Source organism: Bufo gargarizans, chromosome 2 (genome assembly GCF_014858855.1).
Source record: "Bufo gargarizans isolate SCDJY-AF-19 chromosome 2, ASM1485885v1, whole genome shotgun sequence".
Taxonomy (NCBI): domain Eukaryota; kingdom Metazoa; phylum Chordata; class Amphibia; order Anura; family Bufonidae; genus Bufo; species Bufo gargarizans.
Window position 1 is genome coordinate 150,559,877 of NC_058081.1, and position 19,837 is coordinate 150,579,713.

The following is a 19,837-nucleotide window of genomic DNA, read 5'->3' on the forward strand; positions in this document are numbered from 1 at the left end:
ACTTTGTGATGGACTGTGGTATTTGGCTCTATTGGGGTAGTATAATAAGCTGCAATATGATATTGCTGGCCCTGCCTACTTGTGTTGGGCCTGCCTTCCATCAATTTGGACCCGATTGAAAAATGGGGCCACTTTTAGTATTTTTTCCAGGGTCGCCCCTGGCTACTCCGATCTCAAGAACTGGCCCCTGCTGTGAATGGAGCGGACGCTGCACATACACAGCTTTCTCCTTTCACTGCTATGGAACTACTGTGAAAATAGCTGAAGCCACATGCTTGGAACGGGCGTTGAGTGAAGAAAATGGATTGGGCTGTTTAATTTCAACATGTCAACCCTGGTGCTCAAAGGAGATAAGCCACCACCAGAGGTGCCTGGCAGCAGCTTACTCCCCTCTTCCCACTGTCCGCCCATGCACCCTGGACCGAACTGAGTGTGCATTGGTATGGGGAGGTCTGGAGGAATATCTGTCTGCTAGAATGGTTTATGACCATCTTTGTATCACTTTGTATGGTGATACTTACGTGGCACGTGACAGTGCTGCTTGGCTGCCCCCTGAGCTGCAGCCTTGTAAAAGAGTGAGGCATCTCCAGAAAAGCAGTATTCTGGTAAGCAAAACCTAGTGGCCATCTAGCACTCCGGCTAAAAGCTACCTGCTGAGTTTTTGCCTAGGGTTGCACTTAATTGGTGCACTTTGCATACAAGAGCTGATATCCATGGCAATCTATTCTTTCACCTGAGATTTTGTTGGTAACAAATCACTGCTCATTAACATTCACTGTGCAGTTTTAATCAAATAAGCAAATCCTCAAATGTATTTTACAAACCGCCTGAGACCCAGCATTAATGAACTATGGAAAAGCAGCATAAAAATCTTTTCTACAGGGCAGATCATTGCTTCACCAAAGATACGTGTTTCTGATAAAATATTTGGGATATGTGAGATATGCAATTTTATAACATTGCTATACAAGGGGTTGTGCCACCATTAGATGGTTTTTTTAATATATAATGCAGCATGAAAAACTACCCTAGTTACTTTAGTAATGGATATCTCCAGTTCAGAGAGATTCTGTTTAAACACCAGGGAGCACCATTATAATGAAATAGTCTGTATAGTAACATGCACATCCACCTAATGGTTGCACATGCTCAGTTCTTTCCTTCAACTACCACCAGCCATATCTACTGTTAGAAGCTGTGATAGTTACAGGGAAAGAGCTACAGCAGAAAGGACTCACCCCCTGAGCTGTGATAGGGGAGAGCTGCAGCAGAAAGGACATACCTCCTGAGCGGTGATAGGGGAGACCTGCAGCAGAAAGGACATGCCCCCTAAGCTATGACGGCAAGAGAGCTGGAGCAGAAAGGCCATACCTCCTGAGCTGTGATAGGCAGAGAGCTGCATCAGAAAAGACATACCTCCTGAACCGTGATAGGCAGAGAGCTGCAGCAGAAAGGACATGCTCTCTGAGCTATGACAGCAAGAGAGCTAGAGCAGAAAGGCCATACCTCCTGAGCTGTGATAGGCAGAAAGCTGCATCAGAAAGGCCATACCTCCTGAGCTGTGATAGGCAGAAAGCTGCATCAGAAAGGACATACCTCCTGAGCTGTGATAGGCAGAAAGCTGCATCAGAAAAGACATACCTACTGAGCTGTGATAGGCAGAGAGCTGCAGCAGAAAGGCCATACCTCCTGAGCGGTGATGGGCAGAAAGCTGCATCAGAAAGGACATGCCTCCTGAGCTGTGATAGGCAGAGAGCTGCAGCAGAAAGGCCATACCTCCTGAGCGGTGATAGGCAGAGCTGCATCAGAAAGGACATGCCTCCTGAGCTGTGATGGGCAGAGAGCTGCAGCAGAAAGGCCATACCTCCTGAGCTATAACAGACAGAGTGCTGGAGCAGGAAGGACAGGCCCTCCAAGCTTTAATAAGGAGAGAGTTGCAGCAGAAAGGATATGTGCCCTGAGCTGCGATAGACAAAGAGCTGCAGCATAAAGGACATGCCCCCTGAGCTGCCAGCCTGATGAGAATCTAGCAGAGCAATTGAAGCAATGAAGGGTAACCTCTCTGAATCCATGGGAGGTACAGGGCCGTTAGATTATCATGTACTATATGATGTCTGATTTTACATTTTTCTGTCAATCGTTGTATAACTCCTTTAACATAAAACGTTCTCTAATAGATTCTGCCAACATAACCATAGTTGCCAACAGTCCCAAATTTGCAGGGGATTTCCTTACTTTACAGAGACGGTCCCGAACTGAAAATGGGCTTGGCTTATGTTAGGATGCAAGCAGGTCGCCTCATATGTGTGTATCTATATGTATGTAAGCTTCTGATGGTTGGAACAGATTGGCGAGTTCATACCCATTGTGTCTAGGCTAATTATCTTCCATGCGATTAGGCGCACACACCGCTTATTACACGCCGCCTGCCCCTGCAGTGTATCAGATGTTTTACTTTGGATCGATGTATAATACCTAAGAATGACAGAATTCAATATTTTACTTGTGGGTCAACGAACATTGCTGTTTAATGAAAATGCGCAGGATCGGTGACTATGCAGTTCATTGTATTTGCTGATTACTGTGCAGAAGGCGATTTTATTGTACCACAAACTGTACGCTTACTTGACATTGTGAATAGAACCCTAGAATTACTGCAGTGCTGATCAATACTGACACTTGTTGTTGTAACTGTGATCTCACCGATGCCAGAAAGTAGTTTTATTAGGAAGGCGTTCAATACTGCAGACATTGCTTACACAGCCGCGGCAACAAACGATCATTTGCTAGCTCGTCAGAGCAATGACCCACTGACTGCCGGCAACTGCCTGTATGAGGGACAGACCTTACCCAGGATCTTCTTGGCCTGTGTGTGGTATACGTGGTTCCCCACTCAGGGGTGGCAGGTGTAAACAGGCGGACACCGTTGTAAATTGAAACTGTGGTTTTTCTGAGCTCACATTTTGCAACAAGCTTGGTGGTTACAGCAGACTCGCATGAGGCAACTGGCTTAGTGGTTACAGTAGTCTCAATAGAGGCAACTGGCTTAGTGGTTACAAGAGTTATTTTTTTTAGATGCACTAGGCTTGGGCTATTTTCACACTGGCGTTTTGGTTTCCGTTTGTGTGATCCGTTCAGGGCTCTCATAAACGGTGTTCGACAGCTATGGCTAGGTTACAGATAATACAAACGGATCCATTCTGAACGGATGCATGCGGTTGTATTATCTGAACAGAAGCGTTTGTGCAGATCTATCGATCTGTGAAAGTAGCCTAATTTACTCTTCTGGCATTCCATCCAGCACTCATAATACACATCTTACTCTCAGTATATAGACATGTGGTGGTGTTTAACCCACACTCCTGCATGCACTTTTCAGCCCAGGCCATGTGACCAATATCACTGGCCTAGGAAGAGGTGGAGCGCCACCACCTGTTCAAAAAGATGATCTGTGGGGGTGGCAGGAGTTGGACGCCCACTGATCGCTGAGGATAGGCTATCAATTTTGAACTCCTGTCCGCATCTGTAGTTCAGTTCCGCGGTCCCGCAAAAAATATTGCAAATTGCGGATTCACAAAACATGGACACCGCCCATGCACGTTCTGCATTTTGCGGAACGCACATGGCCGGCACTATGCTAGAAATACCTATTCTTGTCCGTGGCTGCGGACAACCATAGGCATTTCTATCATAGTGCCGACCCTGTGCGGTCTGCAAAATGCGGAATGTGCATGGCCGGCATCCATGTTGTGCGGATACGCAATTTGTGGGCTGCAAAACACTTGCGGATATGTGAATGGACCCTAACTGTGAATAATGGCACAAGGATACAGATTTCTGTAAGAGGGGGGACAGAGCATTTTTAACTCTCTTTAAAGGGGTTGTCTCACAAGTGACATTTATCATGTAGAGAAAGTTAATACAAGGCTCTTACTAATGTATTGTGATTGTCCATATTGCCTTCTTTTGGTGGCTAGACTCATTCTTCCATCACATTATACATGTCTTGTTTCCATGGTTACGACCACGCTTCAATCCAGCATCGGTGGCCGTGCTTGCACACTAAAGAAAAAAGCACTGGCTTCTTTGGTAGCCGGGAACATAGGAACACACACAGGACATACATTTTGGAGCTCCCCATAGAAGCCAAGCCACCGATGCTGGATTGCAGAGTGGTCGTAATCATGGAAACGAGACATTTAAAATGTGATGGAAAAATTAGTCTAGCCAGCAAAGGAAGCGATATGGACAATCACAATACATTAGTAAGTGCCTTGTATTAACTTTCTCTACATGATAAATGCCATTTGCTGAAGTGAGAAAACCCCTTTAATGCTCGGCTTCCATGGGGAGCTCCAAAATGTACCGTAAACTGTGGATGGTGAACTTAACCTTTAGCACTGTCCCAGATTGGAAATGGGAGAGTGTTGGACATATTAAACTGAACCTGTCGTGTAGAACATGCGGTCTGATCCCGGCCAGCACGGTATAGACCAGGCGGACTCCCTCACATCTCAGGCTGAGTAGTTAAATTTCCGGCAAATATTATGCAATGAAAATGCACTTTTTGCACATTTATCTCAGTTTCTTATTTTCTGTTTTTCTCAGCACTTCCAATGTAAAAAAGTGGGAAACCGAACTAGAAACCCTGAGAGAAAGTAATGCCCGGCTGTCCTTGGCCCTGCAAGAGTCCATCGCAAGTGTAGAACATTGGAAGCAACAATTTCTAGCATGTAAAGATGAGAATGACCAACTCAGGAACAAGGTAAAGACAGGGCTCACCTGGTAATGGAGACTGGAGGATATGCTGATTAGGCTGATTTATATTAGTCATGTTGGATGTAAATTTTTTTCTTTAGACTAAAATTTCAGGAAATGAAAGGGTATGTGCACACTTCGCAGTTGAGGTGCGGTCCAAAACATCTTCTGGAAAAAAAAAAAAAGGATGACAGTAGTCGGCAGGCGCTTCATCCATGCGGAGTACTTGCTCCAAACACGCTCCCGCGATACTTCAGGACCAGGCAGGAGTATGTTGCTATATCGTAATGCTTCTTAAAGGAAGTACCTGCCCCTTAAAGGGCGTTAAAAAAAATTCTGACCAGCTGTCAGTATTTGTTAAACAAGCATAGATCATCGAGATCAGATCATGGGGGTCTAAGGGCAGTATTACATTTAGCGATGTGGCTGACGATTGTCAGAAGGAAAACGTTCCTTCCCGGCAATTGCCTGCGCACTAGCGGAAGAGACCACTGCCAGCGGAGGAGACTGCTAGCTACCAGAGAAGACCGCTGCCGAGGATAAATGATTTTTAAGAGTGCTTAAAAATTTGGACTGCCCGATGAACTAGTGTTTGCTCGTTCATAAGGTAATTGGCGGCACTGCCAGATCATCGCTAACGAGAGTAACTGCAAACTCTCGTTAGTGATGATCTGGCAGACATTCGGCCAGTGTAATACGGCCCCAACTCTCAGCACCCCCACAAATCAGCGGTTTGCAGGGCTGTGGTTCTCGTGCAAGTGTTGTGGTGCATGCACAGCCGCTGCTCCAGGATCGGCAGCCGAGCCTCTGCACTTGCACCGCTATTCAGAACAGAGGCGTGAGATAGTCAGGGCTGGGTGAGATGTGCGGCCCTGTCATTCAAGTGGCAGGAGGAAGCTTCTTCGGCAGCACGGACCAGCGCAGGTAGGGATATACAGTGACGTTTGCACCAGCATCTGATCCTTATCTGACATACTTTTCAACTGTATTAGCATCCTGAGGAAGTGGATACAGTTGAATGTCGCTCCCAATATGCCCCCCACGTCTTCCCTGGCACTGATAGTCACCTTTCTACCACTTGAGATGGTGCCAGAAACCTATTCATCTAAAAAATAATAGAATGTAAGCAAGGCAGAAGGAATATAATACCGAGGGGATCAAAGGCGTGCTTTAAAATATTTGGTGTTTCTCTTAGATTTTTCCACTTTGTGATAAAGGTGCAGCTTTATCACAAACACTAGAGCTTTCTTTCCATTTATCTTTTATTCTTGGCTTGCCAAGTGTCCTTATTAAAAGTTTATGATGTCCTAAAGTGTACCATGTGGGTCTTGCATTTACATATTATTAATATCCAGCACGTCTCCTAAACTTCCCTGCCGCTTGCTGCAATTTTCTGAAACGTTTCCATGAGCCTATTAAATAAATGGAAAGTGATTTTATAAATATTTCATATAACAGCATGCCTTTCTGTTCCACTAATCAATTTGTTCGCGGCTTTAAAATCAAAATCAATTTTGCTATTTTCATTCCCACACTGCAATGATAGGTCACATTAGTGTGGTAGGATTGCAGGCTTGAACCCGGCCCTTAGGGTGTTTTGTGCGTCTAAAAGGAAGGAGCCTGCGTACCTGTATTAAGACTTTGTGGGTAATTTATTGGAAGTCAGTTCTGACTTTTATGTCTGCCTATTCTTTGTTTCAAGACTGCACGTTTTAATCCACTATAGGGCTGAAACGATTACTCGATTGAATCGAGTAATTTGAAGAAAAAAAAATCCTCAATGCAAATTTTTGGCATCGAAGATTCGTTTGTGTCACGTGACCACAGAGCAGGAGTGAAGCGCTTGCTATTACTCCCGCTCCATGGTCTCCCGCTGGCCCGCAATACTCACCTTTCCAGCAGGGGGCCTCCAGACACTCCATAGCACATCCATGGTCCCGTGCTCCACTGACCTCCTGACGTACGCACGCCGTGACCTGACGCGTTGTGTGACGTCAGACGCAGATTAGCACAGAACGATGGAGTGTCAGCAGCACCCCTTCTGGAAAGGTAACTTGGTGCAAGAAAGTAAGGCAGGGCGCCTGGAGTGCACAGCGTCCTAGCAACCAATGGCGCTGTGCACTCTGAGTGTCAGGAGGAGCAGGGGGGAAGATGATTTCACAAGGGGGGAGAGCTGCTGGCACAAGGGGGGGGGGAGCTGCTGGCACAAGGGGGGGGGGGGAGCTGCTGGCACAAGGGGGGGGGAGAGCTGCTGGCACAAGGGGGGGAGAGCTGCTGGCACAAGGGGGGAGAGCTGCTGGCACAAGGGGGGACGAGCTGATGGCTCTGGGGTGGTGGAGAGCTGATGGCTCTGGGGTGGGGGAGAGCTGCTGGCTCTGGGGTGGGGGAGAGCTGCTGGCTCTGGGGTGGGGGAGAGCTGCTGGCTCTGGGGTGGGGGAGCGCTGCTGGCTCTGGGGTGGGGGAGCGCTGCTGGCTCTGGGGTGGGGGAGCGCTGATGGCTCTGGGGTGGGGGAGCGCTGATGGCTCTGAGGGGGGGGAGCGCTGATGGCTCTGGGGTGCGGGAGAGCTGCTGGCACAAGGGGGGAGAGCTGCTGGCACAAGGGGGGACGAGCTGATGGCTCTGGGGTGGGGGAGAGCTGATGGCTCTGGGGTGGGGGAGAGCTGATGGCTCTGGGGTGGGGAGAGCTGCTGGCTCTGGGGTGGGGGAGAGCTGCTGGCTCTGGGGTGGGGGAGCGCTGCTGGCTCTGGGGTGGGGGAGCGCTGCTGGCTCTGGGGTGGGGGAGCGCTGATGGCTCTGGGGTGGGGGAGAGCTGATGGCTCTGGGGGAACGGAGCTGATGGCACTGAGGGATAGTGGAGCCGATGGCACTGGGGGAACTGAAGCACTTGGGCTTATCACACGGGGGAATGAAGGGTGTTGGGGACTGATAGCAGGGGGTCTGATGAGTTTTTATAAAGGAAAGCCATCTTAATTATTTTTTTATTATTAGAATACTCGATTAATCGTAAAAATAATCGATAGAATACTTGATTTCTAAAATAATTGTTTACTGCAGCCCTAATCCACTATTAGCCCGCTTTTACACAGACCGTGTTTGATCAGTGATTGTGAGCTAAAACCAGGTGCAGATCTAAAACACACAACAGATACAAATCTTTCCATTATACCTTATACCTGTGTATGCTCCCCTCCTGGTTTTGGCTCACAATCACTGATCAAACACTGCCCATACACTGATTGTGTACAAGCGGCCTTAAAGGGGTTCTCCGGTATTTAAGAAAATGAAAATACTTAAATATTACTTTCTTATAAATATATTCCCAAATACCTTTCATTAGGTATAATGGCTTGTTTTGTCTGGGGAGCAATCATTAGGAGAAATAAAATGGCTGCCGTCCTATTGGTGCACACAAAACCTGTCCTAATCGCACAGCAGGGCAAGTTACTTCAGGCCACTGAGCTAAAGAGCTGCCTCATCCTCCTTTCAGGGATTATGATCCTGAATACAGCTGTTAAGATCTTCAGCTGAATCTCTGTAGGAATGGAGTTCATAAGGAGACATGAAGTACAGAGAGGACGGACAGAACAGACTGTGGTAATAGAGACCACATAAAGGTGAAAGTCGAAAAATTTGAATGTCGTGCAAAGTTCATTTATTTCAGTAATGCAACTTAAAAGGTGAAGCTAACATACGAGATAGACTCATTGCATGCAAAGCGAGATATTTCAAGCCTTTATTTGTTATAATTTGGATGATTATGTTACAATTTTGAGGCACCCTTTGCTCAGGGGGTATGGATTAATTAGCTGACTAAAGTGTGACACTGTAAGCCTAGAAAATTGAACCTTTTCACAAAATTCTAATTTTAAGCTGTATTAATGCAATTCATTTTCATTTTCATTACTAATAAATGGACTTTTGCACGATATTCACATTTTTTGAGTTTCACCTGTAGAAGCGCTGCTGCTCATTACTACACACTACCTCCTCTCTCTGTACCTCATGTCTCCTCATGATCTCCATTCCTACAGAGATTCAGCAGAAGAAGTTATCAGCTGTATTCAGGATCATAATACCTGACAAGCAGAGCTGAGAGGAGGATGAGGCAGCTCTTTACCTCAGTGTCCTGAAGTAACTTGTCCTTCTGTGAGATTAGGACAGATTTTGTGTGGACTAATAGGACGGCAGCCATTTTATTTATTTTAATGATTGCTCCCTAGACAAAATGAAAGCTATTTGGGAATATATTTATAATAAATAAATATATTTATAATAAAGTAATATTTAAGTATTTATATTTTCTAAATTCCTGGAGAACCCCTTTAAAGTGATTGCCTGGCTGTGTGTTTTAAAAAATAACTAAATTCGCAATGCAGTACTGGAATTCTTCATCTGACTTTCTCTGTCGCACTCCCATGGATTCCCTCGGACTTTGTGACATTTCGTCCATATGATGTCAAGTAGTAGAGCCTTCCAACGCCTGTAGACTGCAATAATGGTTTTGTCCATAGTCATGTGATGTCTGTGGCGGCCATCAGACAAAGCCATCATGTGGTGTGACATGATTTGGAAGAAGCATCGTAGAGCCCAAGGGAAGACACAGGAGTGATGGACATCAGAAGCAGGAGCTGCGAGCAAATGTAATTATTACATGTAAGGACATTGAAAACTTAAAATCAAAACAGACAATCCCTTTAAATGTTATGGTTATCAACTAATGAAACAATACCTGAATAACCATTACTTGGATCAGTTGGATATAAAGAAAATAATAACGATACCAGTTTTCGTCATTCCTAAGCTTTGTGACTGAGATGTTAAAATGACCTTTTAAATGGATTGTTTCAACATTAAATGTTTATGTAATATAACTCAGCATGAAGAATAATGAATTTAGTAAATGACTTTCTGTTACAAAAATTCACCAGTTGCATGTAGAGAGCTGCAGCAGAAAGGACATGCCCTCTGAGAAGGGACCTCCCCCACCCCGAGCCACCAACTTGGAAAAAATCTAGCAGAGCAATGAATGAGGAGAGCTCTGGATCCATGTGAGGTACAGGGCTGGTTTTAGCTTTGTCAGGAAGTGTTTGTCCTGTGCTATATTATGGTTCAATTCATTGGCAGTAAACAAATAAAAAATAAAAACTATTCTACAGAGAATATTTTGCCACCTAAATGCTGTAAATGACATAATCTGAGTTTGAGATGAAGGCCATGATGCATATTCAGTATACAGAATACTATTATTGCAGCCTATAGTCCTAAACGTTGCATGATGACTTACTGTTAATATTGAATGGGGCTCTTTGACATGTTACAAAGAAAAGGCAGTTTTTTTTTTTTTTTTTAAACTGGTGAATGATCGAAATCTTAGATCCAAATCATCCAATGCACTTAAAGTGTTATTCCTATCTGGACATTTATGGAATATCCACTTCTGGGGCCCCGCTTTGCGCCACTGGGAATGGAGAGGCTTCTTCTCACCAGCATTAAAAATACTAGGTGGACATTCTGAGGTGGAATAAAAAGTCCACCAGGGGGCACCGTAACAAATATGTAACAGCAACATCATAACACAGAACACATTTTTCTAATTTGTAAAAAAATGTTCAATGAAAGTTTCTTTTTTTGCATGATCAAAATTTAATGAAATTTAATGTTTAATTGTGGGACAACCCTTTAAGGGTTTAAGGGGGAAAAAAGAGTGCAATGTCTTTGTTAAAAAACAAAATGCTTAAAATAAAGTGTACAGAGATTTGAGTATGTAATCATATAGACAGAATGTGTCAGATCTCCTGATGGTGTGCTCTGAACATCAATGCTTCATTGTTCTGAACAAATCTATCCACTGGGTTATGTTTTCAAGATTGGAGAGCTGGAAGCACAATGTGATGAGATAGACAAGGAGCGAGAGAGGAATGAAGAGCTCAGTAAAAGACTGCAAGAGCTGGAAGCTGAAATTCAGGACAAGGAAGCTGTAAGTTGGACTGTAATAAAGCCATCTATGTTTAACCTTAAAAAAAAACTCCTTAAAGAGTCAGCATGGTCAACCCTGTTAGACCAGGTATGATGCCTGGTCGGGTTGATCATGCTGAGTAAAATGATAGATTTCTTTTTTCTCCAGGGTGAATATTTGCAGAGATATATAACATTTTATGACCTATTTCAAGCACGAAGGTGCTGGCCGTAGCACTTGGAGCACCGCTATGATTGACGGGGCCATTTAGCCCTGTGATCTCGCACTAGCACCAAATCAGCTCTGGGATTCAACACTTGCACAGTGGATCAGATGCTGCTTTCTGAGCATGGGGAGCAGCAGAAGATCCAATGTGCAAGCGCTCAGTGACACAGCCACTACGCAGAAAGCTGTGCTCATCAGATCCATGGCGCAGGCGCATTATGCCTGGATTAATCAAGTTGATCCTGCTGACAGATGCTCTTTAAGCTCAAATCTCAGGGAAGGCAATTGCAGGGATGGGTATGTCCCAGCTGGATGATCTCTTCCCAAATTAAGGCCATTCCACAGATTAGCGTATTGCTGTGGGTCTAGCTACAACAATTCCCAGTAATCAGTTGATATTGCCAGGGGAAACTCCAGGTCAGTATTGGTATCAGCAGCAGCAATACATTGGCGCCAAAATCCCAGTAAGCTTGGAAACCCCCCTGATATCTGGAGAGTGGTTTCCTCTACACGCACACACACATACTTGAACGTGTTTTATGTATTGAAATACTCTTCATTACATTTTCTAAGTTTGTGCTTTTTATCTTGTTGACTTGGTCTTACTCCCCAGAGCTGTATTCACTATTCTGCTTTTGTACTGTAATCCTGCACACTTCTAACAGATACATTTTGCTCACACTGATCCCTTGGTATTATGTATTTTTTTTTTTTTTACTGCAAAAATAACCTATTCCGCTATTATTGAAGTAAATACATTTGAAGGAAACCTGACAGTTCCCATTATAATTTAAAAGGATCTGTCATTTTTCATTTGCATGTCTTGGGTCTGTCAAACATAGTCTTAAAGGGGTTGTCTGAATGTTTAACACTGATGTCCAGTCCTCTGTATCAGATAGGTGGGGGTCCGACTCTTTGGGCAAGATAGCTGTCAGCCGACAGGTATTTCATGTTTATGGCGAGCTTTACTCACGCCCCTGTAATGGAATCCTCTGCGTTGCATTGCATTATGCCAGAGGTTTTCCTAAATCTAATTACTAATTATGTACAGATGTCTATACTTCCAAGAATGCAAACCATACAGGCAAACCTCTATCCTGCAGCTAGAAGAAGAAAATATGACTCAGCTTTAGTATCTTATGAAAGGGGTCTGAGACCTCTGACTTAAGGATGTGTATTACATTGCAATACATGGCCTTCTATATTCTACATTCTATGTATATGGTGGTACGTGTCATTATGTTGCACACTGTGTTCTGGAATATATGAATTATTAATGTACTGGAGATTCCATAAGATTACATTGTCAATAACTGTACTCCCAAAAGTCCCTGACGGCATAAGAAAATGCCTAGAACAGCGCGAAAATAATTGTGTGCCTTAGAAGAGCGTCATTTGGCTGATTGTCAAGGCACAATTGGTCCACAGGAGTACTGTAAATGTCCTTTTAGTCACTGCGGATGGAGCATTTGTGTCACTAATATTCTAACACATTTATCTCAGAGGGTCCTATGCATGGTCCTGTCCTTTGAGTCTAGTATGCTTGGTCTTGAGGACAAATCACTGAGATGAGTTAAGCGATGACATATTGGATATTATATTGGAACATACTACTGCTACTTGATGGGATTTTATTGGAATAGAGCCCTTACAGCCTTAGTACCCAGTATTTGGGGTCATAAGTATTGATGAGCAAATTATTCAAAAATTTCGACTCAGCTGCTTTGCCGAATTGTACAAAAAAACTTTGTCACAAAGCGCATTTCTTTGTAAGTAGTAGGTGCAATGACAGGGAGTGGCGATTGCACCACTCCTCGTCACTGTAGCCCTCAGATGCCACGTTCATAGCTAATCGTGGCATCTGAGAATAATAAAACAGTGTAAAATAAAAAAAATTATAAATAAAATCATACTTACATCATCCATTTGCTTGCCACAGGCCGGCCACCGCCATCTTGAGTGAAGATCTGGCACAAAATCTCGCACGGCCCGTGATGACTGTATCACATAGTCTGGCTTGGTGACGGCATACGTCGCCGAGAACGGGATTTTGTGCAAGATCTTCAATAGAGATGGTGGCTGTTGCGAGCAAATGGATGAGTTAATTTTTTTTTTGATTTTTACGTCATTTCAGGGAAAATCGATTCGCGAAGCACAAAGCATGAGGAAATTCGGCTTTGCGGCGAATCAAATTTTCCCTGAAATTCCACTTCGTGGACTTCAATTCGCTCAACACTATTCATAATGTAATTACCGTACATTAGCTAAAGTACAGAACACACTTTGGTTACATTGCACAGGGTTGTCCCAAAAATCACTTCAATGGCAAGAAAGCAACCGCACCATAAAAGTCTGATTGGTGGGTCGCCACTAATTGTGAGAACACACAGGTTAAAACCAACAGTGGACTGAGGAATCGGTAAGTGTTGGTAGATACTCCAGTGGCCGGACCTACACCAATCACATGTGGTCTTGTATATGAAGTGGCAATGCAGGGGTTGTAATCTGGAAGTCTCTCGGTTTGTTGGTCAGTAGTGTTTAGCTTGTTCTTATTTATACAAATGGCACATATGGCATCAACCAAATATTGTGTAACTAACTTCTAATCCATTGCCTTTTGTACAGCGAGTGTAAATGTCTAGTTTTATGTCGGCACAAATCATTGGACGCAGTGCAGTGGAACCTTAGTTCCATGTTCTTAGGAGAAGGACCAATTTGTGTATCATTGTCATCTGGTACCGACACACATCTACTTATAATAAAGTGATTGTGATTCTTATCATCTAAAATAAGTCATTTACATGCCTATTGCCTAGTATTAACTTACATGTCATTTCAAGAAAGCATGCACAATTCCCAGTATATTTAACATTTGGAGAAAATGCTAATTATTACACTAAGTCATGATTAAAGGAGTTGTCTGGGTTCAGAGCTGAACCCAGACATATCCCCATTTCCACACCTCTGGCCCCCATGATATGAGCATCGGAGCATTTTTATGCTCCGATGCTCTCCCTTGCCCGGCTTTAGCGCTGCCCTAGCCTTGCTAAAGCCCGCCGGCTCATTGCTGGGCGGAAGCCTCCACCTGGCAGTCCTCATGGAGAGTCCTGTACATCACTGGAGCCCTCCGTGATTCATATTAGTAGGGCTGCCTGGGTGAACATATGGGTATGTCCAGGTTCAGCTCTGAACCCAGACAACCCCTTAAAAGGTGTAAAATGTTTTTGATTTTTTTAGCAGAATATATTGTGAGGCTCTTAAACCATACCTAACATTATAATTTAAATTTAAAAACACCTGATATTGGTATTTTCTGGTTACCCTGCCATCTAAAATAAAATGGCATAAAAATGATCAAAAGATTGTATTGTATCCCAAAATGGTATCAACAAAAACTATAACTCTCCCCACAGAAATGAGCCCTTACACAGCTATATTGGCAGAAAAATCAGTCATGGGTGTCAGAATATGGCGACACAAGCAATATATTTTTTAATGAAAAAAATCTTAAATTTTTTTAAACATAGTAAAAAGTAACAAAAACCATTTACATTTGGTATGTCTATAATCATGCATATCCACATAAAAAAAGTTATGGTTTTTAAAACCCAGAGAAACGCATAGAAAAAATGAAAAAATCATTGCGTCCTTAAAGGGATTGCCCCACCTCAACAAATGGCATTTTTCATGTAGACAAAGTTAGAACAAGGCACTTACTAATGTATTGTGATTGTCCATATTGCTTCCTTTCCTGGCTTAGTCGTGCTTGCACACTATAGAAAAAAGTGCTGGCCAATGCACCTCCCAGCAATCCCTGTATGGGGGACCTATTACAGATCCAGAAGTGCAGCGCTACCGGGTTTTGATCCCCTCTCTCTACCTGTTGTCATTATATCTCGATGTGTTGTCTTGCCCCTTGGGAGCCTATTGAAGGTCATTGTTAGTGAGTAAAGCTCTTTATGAGTATGATATATCACATTGAAAGGATCATTGCCTGTGGTCACAGAAAAATTGTTTGCAAGTAATTGTGGATTAAAACCAGGTCAAACCAGGGGGAGGGATACAGCAGTTTCTTGCGGGGCTTTCACTGGGCATCATTTCAAGAATTTTTCAGTTTAAGGATACATGCACACGACCGTATGTGTTTGGCGGTCTGCAAATTGCGGATCCACCCCCAAAAAATGATGCCATCCGTTTTTTTTTTGGTTTTTTTTTGCGGATCCATTGTAACAATGCCTAAAACGGGCAGGAATAGGACATGTTATATTTTTTTTGCGGAGCTACGGAACTGACATACAGATGCAGATAGCACACAGTGTGCTGTCCGCATTTTTTGCGGACCCCCTGAATTGAATTGAATGGGTCTGCATCCTATCCGCAAAAAAAAACTGAACGGACACGGAAACAAAATATGTTCGTGTGCACGGGGCCTAATGTATTAATTACCGTATACTCTATATCAGGGGTTGGCAACCTTTTTCGGAGTGCCAATTTAAAAAAAATAAAGAAAAAAGATCAAAGCTGAAGCACCTGTATGCCGGGCAATACAGAAATGTCATATAACACAAACTGTGTGTGACAAAAACGAAATAATAAGTTTAACTTGCCATTCAGTGCGACCCTTGTTCCTGACTTTCTATGCGAAGACGATCCAGCTATAGTTCATACGAGGAGACTTTTAGGTCCCTCTGGCAGTCACATGCAGGCTCACTATCCTCCGGCACCCCCAAAGTTGTCAGAAGCTTGCTCCCCTTCCCTGCCAGCGATCACAAGCAGGCTCTCTATTTTCCAGCACCCTCTAAAGTTTTCAGAAACTTGCTCTACATAGAACCCCCCCCCCCCGTCCGTTTTCCCCAGCAATCACGTAGGCTCACCATCCTACACCCACCCCAATTTAGTCACAAAGCTTCCCCCATTCCCCAAGCTCACCATCATCCTTCCATCTCACTGTCCCTGCACACCATCCCCTACTACTCGTGTAGACCCCTGTTGCGCAAAAATTCTCTTGTTTATACAGTGCTCACCCATTTTCTAAAAAAGTGTGAGGGGAGGGGACGGGGCCTACATATTCCGACAGATTTAAAGGGCATCTGTCAGCAGATTTGTACCTATGACACTGTCTGACCTGTTACATGTGCACTTGGCAGCTGAAGGCATCTGTGTTGGTCCCATGTTCATATGTGTCCGCATTACTGATTAAGTGCAGTACATGAAAGAGGCTCACAGTACAGAAAAGAACTGTCGTTGATCCTCTTTCCTGTACTGTGCCTGCCCCTGATACTGAAGCGCACAGCACGAGACTTTAGGAGAAATCAGGCGTGATGACATTTACACTGCCTGGCCCTATCAATCAAAGTAGAGAAGGTGCGGCAGTTGCAGAGAGAGCTGAGCCTCTAGGTGTAATTGTAATGCCTCCGTTACTCTTAGATGCTTATTTGCATATAGCAAAATATTATTTTTCGCAGAAATGCGGGCTCATATGAACATGGGACCAACGCAGATGCCTTCAGCTGCCAAGTGCACATATAACAGGTCAGCCAGTTTCATGGGTACATATCGTTTGACAGATGCCCTTTATTCTTTTGAATGCTGCGAACAAGAATGACCACTGTGTGTTCAAAGAGTTTCTCCTCTCCATCGGTTCACAGAGTTTCCTAGAGACATGATCAGGGACTGGGGGACCCCTGTGCAGCCTGTCCTAGGGACCTGAAGTCCACTGAGCCTGCTATTATGTCACATTCTTTGTTGCAAAATTACAAAAAATAATGCACTAACACAGTAGATGCAAGCATTATATATGGACTAAGCCCTCACTCTAATAAAATCTGAGACTCTCAGACAATATATTTTGATCAAAACACAGCTGTGCCCACCTACCCACACCAAGGTGGTCTCAGTCAGGCCGGTCCTCTTTTAAACCTACCTATGCCGTATGGGCATCTACATTCAGGAAAGCAGACCCTGCACATATAGTACTGCTCCTAGTTACCTCTGTGTGCATCCAGCAACCAATGCGAGGAGGAGCATGTAAATCTATGTGTACCACCTTAACCACTCCCCGACCGCCCAATGACCATAAAGGTCCTGGGCGGTCAGCAGGGCAACCCAGAGAGAAGGCAGGGACCATTCCTGTGTGTCCCTTACTTCTAGATCGCTGAATACACAGAGCTCAACGAGCACTGTGTATACAGCTGAGTAAGCGATCTGCTGCTTCCTGTCCCGGTCCGGTGGTCATGTCACCGCCAGGGGGAGTGCAGGAACTGTCGGGTCTTCTTTAGGTCTGGAAGAGGATAATCAAGGTCGCCTGTTAGATAGGAAGGGCAAAAAGTGCACAAGAATGCTACTCCCAAGATAGAAGCATATTCAGACCTGAAGGTGCCACTCCTTCAAGACTAATAAAAAAAAAAATCATGGAAAAAGCTACAAAACATTCCGTGATTTTTTTTTTATTAGTCTTGAAGGAGTGGCACCTTCAGGTGTAATTGCGCTCAAATTCCTGGGGAGAAGCATTTTTGTGCACTTTTTACCCCGCCTATGCCACAGACGACCTTGATTAGGTGGTACATATAGCTGTATGTGCTCCTCCTCTCATCGGTGCAGCTGCCCTCTCTGAAAGGACATTCCAGAACATCCATTCAGAGATGAACCCGACTGCCCAGGATGTTTATAGTCAATGGGCGGTCGGGAAGTGGTTAAGGTGGTACACATAGATTTACATGCTCCTCCTCGCATTGGTTGCTGGATGCACACAGAGGTAACTAGGAGCAGTACTATATGTGCAGGGTCTGCTTTCCTCAACAGGGCCGGTGCAAGGATTTTTGCCAACACAAGCGAAGCTACATTTTGGCGCCCCCCCCCCCCCCCCCCCATGGCACATCGCCCCCCCCCCCGTCCGGACCTGGCCCCATCCCATGAGCACCCCCTATTGTGTCACATTCCCCCCCGCCCCCCCGCCCCGGCCTATTGACAATAGGGGGTAATAATATGATCATGGATGGGGCCAGGGACGTCCAGGCGGGGGAATGATGTGCCATGGGGGGGGGGGGGAGAAATGTGACACAATAGACTATTGTGTCACATTTCTACCCCCCATTGCACTTAATCCCTCCCCAGCCCGGACAGCCCTGGCGCCATCCATGATCACATCGTTACCCCTTACTGTGTCACATTTTAACCCCCCCCCCCCAGCCGACCCTTCCTGGCGGCCTGGCCCCATTCCCATGTCACATACTCAGAGTACTGTACAACATTTACATTGTACCCCCTCCCTCCATCATGTCACGGTCACACAAACTAGCGCCAGAGCAGAGGCGCTCAGGCTTTTAGCACGGCATTCAATGATGTGTTTAAAAAAAGTAATTACAAAACAACAATCATTAATATTGGGGGGGGGGGGGGGGCAATATTAATGATTGTTGTTTTGTAATTAATTTTTTAAAACACATAATTGAATGCCGTGCTAAAAGCCTGAGCGCCTCTGCTCTGGCACTAGACTAGCACTTATGGCCTCATTTTATGATTTTGAAATAATTTTAAATGATCATATTAATTATTATATACAATACATTCAATTCGGAACAGTTCAAACTTCAAGTGACCTACCTTAAGTCCTGAGTCCACTCCTGACCTGCCTGACTCCTGCTGCTGCTGGCTGCCAGTGCGTCTGGTGGTCTAATCTGGCTGACGGCTGTGTGTGTCTGTGTGAGTCAGACACAACACAATCAGTCAGCTCGAGCCTCGCCTATTAGTCCCTGCCATACCCGCCGGCGGCGCAGCTTACTACCAGTCAGGCCCCCATGGCAGGCTGAGCACATGTGACCGGTGTGTTGCCGTGACTCTGAGCGGCCGACACACGCAGGCTGGGGGCGGGCGCAAGGCGGCGGCGCTGCGGCACAAATTCAATAAAGTTATAAAAATAAAAAAAAAGAAGGGCATTCATTTTTCCGCCCTGCGCAGGGCGCGCCCTAAGGCAGCCGCTTGGTCTGCCTTATGGTAGCGCCGGCCCTGTTCCTCAATGTAGATGCCCATACGGCATAGGTAGGTTTAAAGTAGGACCTGCCTGACTGAGACCACCTTGGCGTGGGTAGGTGGGCACAGATGTGTTTTGATCTAAATACATTGGCTGAGAGTCTCAGATTTTATTATTCGAGTGAGGGCTTAGTCCATATATAATGTCTGCATCTATTGCTGTAGTGCATTATTTTCCTTGATTTTTTTTAAAATGTAGCCAAGCACATCTGCATATTTACTATCATATCGTGCAGGATGTTTTGTATCTTTTTCAGTGATTTTTCGTTTATTTATTTTTTCTCTTTCTGTGTTGCCCTAATAGCAGCCCGTGAGATAGTGACTCAGATCATAATGTATTGGCATGCCGATAGTTAAATAGGAATCCTTTATTAGAAATTAAAAAAATGAGTAAATATGTTAATTAGAAAGATAACCTGGAAAAGAATTACACAAATGTGATTATTTAGTACAAAATAAATTTTGTTGACACACCGGTACATTGCATAAAAAAAACTAAACTTATTATGTTTCCACCTGTAATAACCTGAAGAATTAATTTAAAGCATTAAGTGTAAATGAACAGAATAATAAAAAATGCAGAAATCACAGTTTTCCATATTCACAATTCATGTCACATAAAAATATTAATTAAATAGTAATTTTATCTATGGCCAAACAGCATTGAAAAAAATGTACGTTTCTGACACAAGAAAATAAAGTAATGGTTTCTAAAATGCAAAATGACAGAATCTAAAATATTAGTGGGTCATTAGGAGCTTAAAGGGGTTTTCCCTTTATACTAATGACCTATCCTCTGGGTGATCCATTGAGTAATTTGCGGCACATTTAGATGGACAGATTGTCAGGAACGAGTGTTCGCAGGAAAG

The 19,837-nt window shown here is 44.3% G+C and overlaps 1 protein-coding gene across 1 annotated transcript in view; it reads left to right on the top strand.

The window, feature by feature from the left end:
- Positions 1 to 19,837, top strand: part of HOMER2 (homer scaffold protein 2) — a 198,942-nt gene that overhangs the window by 168,702 nt on the left and 10,403 nt on the right. The window contains exons 6-7 of the mRNA XM_044283260.1: positions 4,609 to 4,765; positions 10,626 to 10,736. Coding sequence (XP_044139195.1) covers positions 4,609 to 4,765; positions 10,626 to 10,736 — 268 coding nt within the window. The remainder of the gene's footprint in view (positions 1 to 4,608; positions 4,766 to 10,625; positions 10,737 to 19,837) is intronic.